Source organism: Rhincodon typus, chromosome 23 (genome assembly GCF_021869965.1).
Source record: "Rhincodon typus isolate 14 chromosome 23, sRhiTyp1.1, whole genome shotgun sequence".
Classification (NCBI taxonomy): Eukaryota; Metazoa; Chordata; class Chondrichthyes; order Orectolobiformes; family Rhincodontidae; genus Rhincodon; species Rhincodon typus.
In genome coordinates, this window is record NC_063354.1 from 17,443,733 (window position 1) to 17,454,865 (window position 11,133).

Here is an 11,133-nt window from a genome sequence, read left to right on the forward strand (position 1 = left end):
TAAGCAACATACAGTTGACAGGGCTAAGTGATTCCACAATCAACATAGCAGTACAAAGTTCCACAGTTCTGTCTCATCCCGTTGTAAATGGTGGTGGAAAATTAAACAAATCACTGGAGGATGAGGCTCCATACATATCCCCACCCTCAACAATGGAGGATTCCAACACATCAGTACAAAGGACAACGCTGAAACTTTTGTTACAATCTTCAGCCAGAAGTGTGGAGTTGAAAGACTCATCTTGCCTCCTATGAGGTTCTCAGCAGCATTGATTCCTGTCTTCAGCCAATTTGATAAATTTCATGTGTGTTCAAGAAACCTGAAAGTAGTTGATCCAACAAAGGCCATGACAATATTCCAATAATAATGCTGAAGACTTATGCTGCAAAATTAGGCAAGCCCGTAGTCAAGTTGTTTCAGTACAGTTGCAACACTGGCATCTACCAGACCAGATGGAATTTTGCCCTGGTATACCGTGTACATAAAAACAGGCTGCAGGAAGATGGTAATATAGTGATAACATCATTGAATGAGTAATACAGAGACACAGGCTAATGATCTGGAAACATATATTGGAATTGCACCGCAACAGGTGGTGAAATTTGGATTTAAAAAATGATCTGAAATGTAAAACTAATCCAGTGGTGATCACGGAACTACTGTTCATTGTTGTAAATACCCATTTGGTTTATTTTAAGGAAAGAAATCTGCCTTATTTGATCTGATCTACATGTAACACACATAACAATGTGATTTATGCTAAACTGTCCTCTGAAATGGCCTAAAAATTCATTTCAATGTCATTTATAAATCAGCAACAAATGCTGGCCTTGCTGACAATGGCCATGTACCTTGAAAGAAAAAGACATATCCAGCCAATTACCATTACCGACTTTCAATCATTAGCAAAGTGATAGAATGGATTGTTGACAGTGCTATTAAGTTTCGTTTGCTCAGCAATGTCTACTCACAGAGATAGCGATAGGATTCCACCAAGGCCAGCTCAGCTCCTGACTTCACTACAGCCTTGGTTGAAACTTGGACAAAATAGCTGAATTTCAGAGGTGAGGTGAAGTGGAGGTGACTGCCCTTAATATCAAGGCAGCTTTTGACTGAGTGTGGCATAAAGGAACACTAACTAAACCAAAGTCAATGGGGAAACGGACGGAAATCTGTCCACTGTTTAGAATCAAACTAAGCACAAAGGAAGGTGTTTGTTGTTGAATGTCAATCATCTCACTCTCAGGTCATCTCTGCAGGAGAGATAGCTCAATCAGCCTTCAGCTACTTCATCAACAATCTTCCCTCCATTGTAAGGTCAGAAGTGGGGATGTTCTCTGATCATTGTGCAATGTGCAGCACCATTTACAACTTCTCAGGTATTGAGGCAGTCTGGGTCCATATGTAGCAAGACCTTAAAAATGGCAAGTAACATTGCAATGCACAAGTGCCAAGCAATGACCAAGCAACAAGAGAATATCTGAACATCTCTCCTTGCCATTCAATGGCATTAGCATTGCTGACACCCCCCTAACAACATCCTGGGTTTACCATTATGAGAATCTGAACTGAACTAGCCACATAACTACATAGTTATGAACGAGGTCAGAGACTAGAAATGCTGTAATGTGTAAAACCCATCTCTGGTGTGTTCAATGCCTGCTTACCATCTACGTGGCACAAGTCTGAGGTGTGATGAAATACTCCTCACTTGCCCAGATGAGTGCAGCTCCAACAACACTCAAAGACACCATCCAGGAAAATGCAGCCTGCTTAATTGGAATCACCAACACATCCTTCAAAGTTCACTCTATTCATACTGACACCCAGTAGCAGTGGTGTCTACCACCAACAAGAAGTAATCAAGCAACTCACCAAGACTCCTCCAGCAGCACCTTCCAGACCAGCGGCCTCTGGCATTGAGATGAACACGTGCAGCAGATGCATGGAAACGTCACCACCTGCTTCTTCACTGTCACTGGATCAGAATCCTGGAACTCCCTTCCCAACAACACAGTGAGTGTCCCTATACCTCAAGGACTACAGTAATTCAAGGACATGACTGACCACCACCTTTTCAAGGGCAATTAGTGGTCAGCAATAAACGCTGACCTAGCTAGAGATGCGTACATTGCATAAACAAATATCTCCTATCTCCTCTCTATCCAGTTATTATTTTCTCCATTTGTTTAGATTCTAACAATTTCTAATGACTTTTCCATCTCTGTAATCCTAGGACATGTGTGAGTGCCTCATTGACTCACCATCTGCTTTTCTCTTCATTTTTCTGATAAAAAGACTTCTAAAAAAATTGATTTCAACATCTCCCTGCATTAGCCTGATTGGGCACATTCTGAGTTCCTAAACTCAATCAGGAACACAAAAAAGTTGTTTTGTTTAGAATTCTTTCACTGTTTTTCCAGCAGATGTGGTTAATTTTGTCTTGTTCACCAGTTGTGCAATTGTATTATCTTTGGCAATATTGACGGAATATTTCAGAAGCAGGGATTAAAAGAAAAGCTGCAAACTTCATCTGTGATCTGAATTCTCTGTTTCTGGTACATCAATCAAAGCATTAAAAGATGCAATTTGTTCCCTCATGTCATGTCTCCTTTACAGCCCTCTATTAAAGTTTAGAGGCTGGGTTTTTATCTCTCAGTGGAGGCACATATCAGGTCACAAAATGAAGAACTTCATTTTTCTTTACTGGTAAAACAATTTCCTTCTGTATTCTTGAACCCATAACATTTTCATGTGGCCTTTTCCATGTGTTGGGAAGGCCTAGGGCGTGAAATGCACACAGGCATATGCCTGTATGCGTTTTGGAGCACTAAAGACAATACCGCCTTGGAGAGTTTGTGATCACAAGTGGAAGCCTGCCTAGGAATCAGTAACATTCTAAACAGTAAATATAGAATTTTTTTTCAAACCTTCAAATACCACTATTAGATGCTGCATTGTAATGTAGGTGTTTTTAAAGCAATAATTCATCATAGAGCTTTGTTCCTCAATGGTCCATTGACCATTATATTGAGCACATTGTGTTTCTGTTGCCATGAATTACAGTACTTCTTCCATCAATGAAAGTGCCATTCAAAAATGTAGAAAAATGTGTTGGTTACTCTCTGCATCTTGTTTGACATTGGAATCTAGGTGTTTAGATTTCTTTGACTATGAAAACAAAATAATTCTTTGTTTTTTTTATTTACTCATGGGATGCATGATTAGTTTAGTGTCAACTGTAGAGTTGTGTAATTGTCATCAAACTTCACCTCATTTATGACTAACCTCTGACTTTTGAAGTATTGTAATGCTGCTTTACAATTACATCTGAGCAACTGTCGTACTTTGTTCCAAGTCTCTCTTTGCCCATCTGACCACTTTCTAATATGATTCTACTGCTTTTGACATTGTCAAAGCTGTCCACTTCACATTTCCTTCTGAATGGTTTATGCAGGTTATCTTTCCTCTGTATTTTTCTTCTCAATAATCTATTCATCAATTTGAGGCTACATTGTTTAGTGTCAGCTTGCTGTTCATAGACATGATTTTATCTTGCACAAACCAAATTATACCTTTACAGGTATCTTACCTTATTGTTACTGAAGTATTGTTGAACACTGTTTATTTATTTTAGCTGTTCTCTGATTTGTTTGCAGCTAATTTCATTGATTAAATAGCTCCATTAAACATAGGAGCAGAAGAAGGCCATTCAACTCATTGAATCTGCTCCACTCTTCAGTAAGATCATGGCAGATCTGATTGTCCTCAACTTCACATTCCTACCTTTTCTGCAAAACTCTTGATTCATAGAGTCATAAGGTCATACAGCATGGAAAAAGACCTTTTTGTCCATGCTGATCATATTCCCAAACTAAACTAGTCCTACCTACGTGCACTTGGTCCATATCCCCCTAGACATTTCTTATTCACATACTTATCTAAATGTCATAGAATCATAGAGTTGTACAGCACAGAAACAGACCCGTCAATCCAACTTGCCCATATCCTAAATTAATCTAGTTCCATTTGCCAGCATTTGGCCCATATCCCTCTAAATCCTTCCTATTCATATACCCATCCAGATACCTTTTAAATGTTGTTATTGTACCATTTCCACCACTTCCTCTGGCAGCTCATTCCATACACGCACCACCCTCTGTGAAAAAGTTGCCCCTTAGGTCCCTTTTAAGTCTTTCCCCTCTCACTTTAAACCTATGTCCTCTAGTTTTAGACTCCCCTACTCTGGGGAAAAGACCTTGACTATTCACCCTATCTATGCCCTTCATATAAACTTCTATAAGATTACCCCTCAGCCTCTGACACTCCAGGGAAAATAGCCCCAGCCTATTCAACCTCTCCCTGTAGTTCAAACCCTCCAACTGTGGCAACATCCTAGTAAATCTATTCTGAAACCTTTCAAATTTAACAACATCTTTTCTATAGGAGGGAGACCAGAATTGAATGCAGTATTCCAAAAGTGGCCTAACCAATATCCTGTACAGATGCAACATGACCTCCCTACTCTTATACTCAATGCTGTGACCATAAGGACAAGCATACCAAGTGCCTTCTTCATCACTACCCTGTCTACCTGCAACTCTACTTTCAAGGAACTGTGAACCTGCACTCCAAGGTCTCTTTGTTGGGCAACACTCTCCAGGTCCTTACCATTAAATGTCTAAGTCCTGTCTTGATTTGCCCTACGTAACACCTCACAGTTATCTAGATGAATCTCTATCTGTCACTCCTTGGCCCATTGGCCCATCTGATCGAGATAACCTTTTTCGCTGTCCACTACACCACTAATTTTGGTGTCATCTGCAAACTTACTAACCATACCTCTTATGTTCACTTCCAAATCATTTATATAAATGATGAAAAGCAGTGGACCCAGCACCAATCCTTGTGGCACACTGCTGGTCACAGGCCTCCAGTCCAAAAACCAATCCTCTACACCACTCTCTGTCTGCTACTTTCGAGCCAATTTTGTATCCAAATGGCTAGCTCCCCATGTATTACATGTGATCTAACCTTGTCTAACATCTTACTGAAGTCCAGTGTCCACCACTCTGCCTTCATCAATCGTCTTCATCACTACTTCAAAAATCTCAATCAAGTTAGTGAGGTACTATTTCTCATGCATAAAGCCATGTTAATGATCCTTAATCAGCCTTTGACTTTCCAAGTACGTGTAAATCCTATCCCTCTGAATTCCTTCCAACAACTTGCCATCACTGATGTCAGGCTTACCGTTTATTGTTCCCTGGCTTTTCCTTCACCACATTAGCCAACCTCCAGTCTTCCAGCACCTCACACATGGCTATCGTTGATACAAATACCTCAGCAAGGAGGCCCAGCAATCACTGTCTTTTAAATGTTGTAAGTGTACCTGTATCCACCACTTCCTCTGGAAGTTCATTTCACACACGAACCACTCTCCGGGTAAAAATATTGTCCCTTATATCTTTTTTAAACCTTTCTCTTCTCACCTTAAAAATATGCCCCCTTGTCTTGAAATCCTCCAGCCTAGGGAAAAAGATACATGCCATTCACTTTATCTATACCTCTCACGATTTTATAAACCTCTTAAGGCCACCCTCAAACTGCTATGCTCCAGTGATAAAAAGTCCCAGCCTATCCAGCCTCTCCTTATAATTCAAACCCTCTATTCCCAGCAATATACTGGTAAATCTCTTCTGAACCCTCTCCAGCTTGATAATATTCTTCCTATAACAGGGTGACCAGAACTGGACACAGTACTCACCAACGTCCTGTACAATGCGAACATGACATTCCACCTCCTACTCATAAAGGTCTGAGCAATGAAGGCAAGTGTGCTAAATGCAAGCTTAGCCACACTATCTATATGTGATGCAAACTTCAAAGAATTATGTATTAATTATGCATTAATTCCCTTATTTTTAAAAATGCTGTCGACCTCAACTTTGAATATTCTTAATGACCATGCCTCAACAACTCTCTGCATTAGGAATTCCATAGATTCACCAGCCATACAAAAATCCATGTAAACAACATCCACTGCTCTCCCCTTATCAATAACCTTCGTCACCTCCTCGAAAAATTCAATCAATTTAGTAAGACATGACCTGCCCTGCACAAAGCCATATGACTGTTCCTAATTAGGCCATGCTTTTCCAAAAGTGTGTAAATCCTATCCCTAAGAATTCTTTTCAATAACTTCTCAACCTCTGATGTGAGACTCACCAGTTTATAGTTTCCTGGATTATCCCTACTTCCTTTCTTGAACAGAGGAATAACATTAGGTACTTGCTAGTCCTCCGGGACCTCTCCAGTGGCTAGATACAAAGTATACAAAGATCTTGGTCAAGGCCCTAATCATCCTTTTAGCTTTTGCTGTAGCCTGTATATTAGTACTTTCACCTCTGAATCAAAAGTTTCTGTGTTCAAGTCCCATTCCAGGACTTGAAGACAAAATTTGGGACTGATATTCCCGTTGCAGTACAGGGAGTATACATTGTCAGAGGTGCAGTCATTAGGATGTGACATTGAACTGAAAGCCACTTTAAGGTGAATGTTGAGTTCAGGAGTTATCTGGTTCTGTGGATCCCTGGTGTTAGACTAATTTTTAACTTGTCTGACATTTCCTGGGTAACAACCCAGTTATGTTCATTGGAACTGCCCAAGTCTCCCACTGTAACTTTGAATCAGAGGTACTAGCATTGGATCCTGGGGAGGAGGAAAATTATCTGTTCGACGTTCAAACATCCCATCTTCAGTTGCATATCCGGTCTGGGGTGACCTGGACACCAGAAATTTTGCTGATTGTTGTTTAAGATTAAAAATAAATGCCTGATATTTAAACACTTATCTCAGCAGCACTGATACCTTTGAAAGTAGCGGCACTACACCTAATGTCAACTGTAGAAGCAGCTACTCAAATCATACCCCTTGCTCTTGTATTCTTCAGTACATTCACTCTGTAAATATTTAGGTGTAACTATTTCAAACCTAATTGTAAAAATGAAAGAATACAAGATGAATATAAACTAATAGCAGCCTGAATAAATGGGCAGGTTTAGGAAATTAATTCTCCAATCACATTTGAGGAAGAGTTCTATGAAAAAATTGGTTGTCTTCCTCTCTGTCTAGCAGGAAGCAGGCAGCCAGTGAACATAATGCAAATTGTGGGGAGGAAGGGTCAGGATGAGAAGTGATCACTGTTTCATTTCTGTTTTTAAGTATTATCAATGACATATATTCAATTATATACAGTGCAAAGATGTGAAACATAGAGAATCAGAGGAAAAGATGTCAACAAGGGCATCCTATCAAAACTAAGGCGTAAAGAGCAGCAAAAATTAGAAGTAGATGAGAAGTTTAGGATTTTTTTTAGGAACAAGCAGTGAATAACTAAAAACTTGATTTAGTGGGAGTAGTTAAAATGAGTGTGGCACTTTGGACGAATTGGTAACTGGAGAATTGATAAGATGGAGCAAGAAAATGGCAGATAACTGAAACCAATATATTGCAGCAGTCTTCGTGATGGAGGACAATGAAGAAATCGCAAAGATATCAGATAAGTAACGTGAACACAGGAGGAAAGATCTTGTAACAGTCTGTACCATGAGAGACAAAGTATTTGATAAGGCAATGTAGTTGAAGGCAGACAATGAAGTCCTGTATCCAAGGATTTCAAAGCAAGTGGCTGCAGTGTCAGTGGAAGCATTGGTCAGAATATTCCAGACTCATTGGATTCCAGGAATGTTCCACTAGATTGCAAAACCAATAATATGACACCCTGTTCAAGAAGGGGTGGAGACAGAAAGCAGGATACAATAGGCCAATTAGCCCAACATCTGTATTTAGGAAAATGCAAGGGTGCATTATTAAGGAAGAAATAGCACAGCATTGAGAAAAAGCTTAACACAATCAGATTCAACATGGCTTTGAGAAACGGAAATCATAGTTAATAATTTTTGTCACATTTTTTGAGGATATATCAAGGAGAGTTGATAAATAGTAACCAATAGATTTAGCGTATTTAGATTTCCAGAAGCTATTTGATAAGGTGTTACATAAAAGGTTTTTGCACAAGATAGCTCCTATGTGAGGGGAGGGGGCATATTGTGATGAAAATATAAAGAATCTGCAAGGATTATGGATAGGTTGTGTGAATAAGCAAAACCTGGCACATGGAGAGTTTAATGCAGGAAAGTAAAATGTCAGGCACTTTAATAGGAAGAATGAAAGAGCAGATTATTATTTAGATGGAGAGAGTCTCCAAATAAATGCAATGCAGAGGGATCTGTGTCTTCTTGTCTACGGAACACAAAAGGTTAGCAACAAGGAGTGAAGAAAGCAAATAGAATTTGGGCCTTTATTGCTAGGGGATTTGAGTTTAAAAGTAGGAAAGTATTGTTATAACTGGACAGTGTGTTCATGTAGCCACTTCTGGAATAGTCTGCGCAGTTTTGATCTTCATAAACAAGAAAGCGTACATTGGCATTGGACATAGTTTGAAAGAGATTCACAAGGATAATTGCTGGTATGAGGAGGTTGTCTATTGAAAATGGCTAACCATTCATTAGAGTTTTGAGCAATGAGGAGAGATCTTGTTAAGACATGCAAGATTCTGAGTGTCTTCATAGGGTAGATGTTGAGAATAGTTTGACTGCTGGGGGAACCTCAAACTAGGGAGCAAAATTTCAGATTAAACGACATCATTTAAAACTGAGATGTGAAGGAATTTCTTCTACCAGAGGAATCAAAAATTCCTGGCATTTGAATGTTTGGAATTCTATATGTCAGAGAGTTGTGGAGGCCAGACCACTGAAAGGATTTAAAGAGGTGGTAAACAGATTTTTACAATATCGAGGAGCTGAGGGTTATGAGGAACTGGCACAAAAGAGGAGTTGAGACCTGGGGAAGCTCAGCCATGATCATGTTGAATGGTGGGGCAGAATTGAGGAGACAAATGGCTTACTCCTGCTCCTATTTCTTATGTTCTTATGATTCGACCCACAAGAAGTTAGTTGCCCTGCAGTAACGGATTGAAAATAATACTCAAGATAAAATGTGAACAGCATCCTGATTGGGAAACCAGGCATTTCGCTTCAAATTACACTGTTTGGACATTGCTGTAAGCACGATTTGCTGAGTAATTATGTTGAGATTCTGTTGAGATTCGGTGATTGTAGGATTTTCACATATCTGGCTTTTTCCTTATTTTCTAATCAGTCATATGTTCCTATTACTTGAAAAGATCTATTGAAACATTTACATTAATTCCTTTGTGTTCAGTAGGATGAGAGACACATTTTTTCACTTTTGAGAAAAGAAAAAATTAGTTGGAGAGTAAATGTTCCTGTAGCAGAACTTTAACTTATGGAGAGCAGCAGCTCTCTGTGTGTCTGTGAGAGTGGTATCATATCTCACACCAGCTTAATTTCCAGCTTTTCAAAATGAGGATGCAGACAAAGTAAGTTCTGTGCTTACACTGTGACAGCATCAGGTCAATATTGGGACTGACGAAAGACATTTCGCTTTACGGCTGTTATGGTCAATGGGGAGAGGAAGTTTGCATGTTATCAACCTCACGTTGAATTAAAGCTGTCTTCTGGAACTGAAAGGCTAGCATTCAAAGCCAATTTAACACTCAGTCCCCTGAACAAGTAGTAAAACTGAATCCAGCCATGTAACCTCCTGCAGTGTTACAAAGCGTCTTACAGTATGTTTTTCTCTTTCAGGTTCCCTCCAAAATATTATCGACAATCAGCTGACAACAACTGATGTGTAATCTCACAGTCAACACACAACACTAAAAGGACAGAGTTGACAAACAACAATATTTTGCATGCATTAAGGAGGCAGTATTCTCCCTCTATCTTTGGAATGTGCTGGCATGCATCTTCTTGGGTGAGCTCACAAAGATAATGAGAAGCCATGGCTATCGGGATGGTGCTATGGGTTCTCCATCACTGGGGACTCCGCCCGGTCCACTTGTGATGTGCAATAACTATGAAGAGCTTCCTCACCTTTCCTACACTTCACAGTCCACAGGCAGTGACTTGCAGCAGTTCCACAGAATTAGAGGGAATTGATTCTGAAAGTGGGAACTCTGAATCAAGGAGACATTTGATTAATTTCTAAACTTTCATTTTGCTGGTGAGGGGCTTATCATAAAAACTGAAGATTTATAACAAAACTTCCTAACGGTAAAATAATAAAACAAAAAAAATGTACACTTTTAGTCTTGTCTTCATTTAAACAAACCAACCGTTAGTACAATTTTCTCCATTATTCTGAAATGGATACGTGGACATAAGTGATGACACCAATCTCACTGAGTTGCGCTGACAAAGTAATCCAGTAATTCCCAAAGATATTTAGTCTTGGATGGTACTAAAGTCTGAATTATTCAGGTAACTGTCATAGCTTTATAAATCCTGAAGATTGGTATTGAAAATGGTTTCTGATCTTTTAGTAAAATGTGCCATTTTTCACATACATTAGTTCACGCTGACACACAGTTGCCAGATAGTTCTTTCTCGCTTCCATCTCTTGATTTACAGCTATTTCTGGAATGTTTTTTGCATTCTCTATAGTGACCACAGAAGAAAATTTTTGTTCACCTTTTTTTGTACTAGAGCATGAACCGATTTCAATCAGCTCCAATGAATGTATCTCTGATTAACTGCTTGTCACAGGGACTTCCTCAATAAGTCCTCTAATCTATTGGAGACAGTGAGAGTTCTGGTTGTAAATGCTTCCATGAAGATAGAGCAACTTCTTCTGTATCACTGCAATGTGTTGGCCCTTTTTAGTATGAACTACTAATATAAAGCTGTTTTCACTAATGCCATTGCTGAAAATACAAAGTACTAATCCAGGATGCACTCTAACCATGACATATGAACGCTTGTTGAATGATAAAAAGAAACAATAAATCATTAGCTGTACAACTTTTTCAATACAGACCATGCACTTTTATTATGATACAGGGGCGATCCATGGAATGTTTAGAATATGGGATAAGTGTGCTTCAGCGGTAAAAAGGTTGAGAATCCATGTTTTTTTTTATTCATCCAACGGCTAAGGGTGTAACTAACTACGCCAGCATTTATTGTCTATCCTTAATTGGGTTAATAG

General features: G+C 39.2%; 1 protein-coding gene across 4 annotated transcripts in view; it reads left to right on the forward strand.

Moving 5' to 3' along the window:
- Positions 1-10,220, forward strand: part of LOC109936774 (platelet-derived growth factor subunit A-like) — a 78,754-nt gene extending 68,534 nt beyond the window's left edge. For 3 of the 4 annotated variants that reach the window (XM_048610931.1, XM_048610929.1, XM_048610930.1), the window contains one exon: positions 9,732-10,195. In XM_048610931.1, the coding sequence (XP_048466888.1) occupies positions 9,732-9,774 (43 nt within the window). In that variant the 3' untranslated portion in view covers positions 9,775-10,195. Of the gene's footprint in view, positions 1-9,731 lie in introns of all 4 variants that reach the window. The other variant, XM_048610928.1, reaches the window with a different exon arrangement.
- Positions 10,221-11,133: the final 913 nt, after the last annotated feature.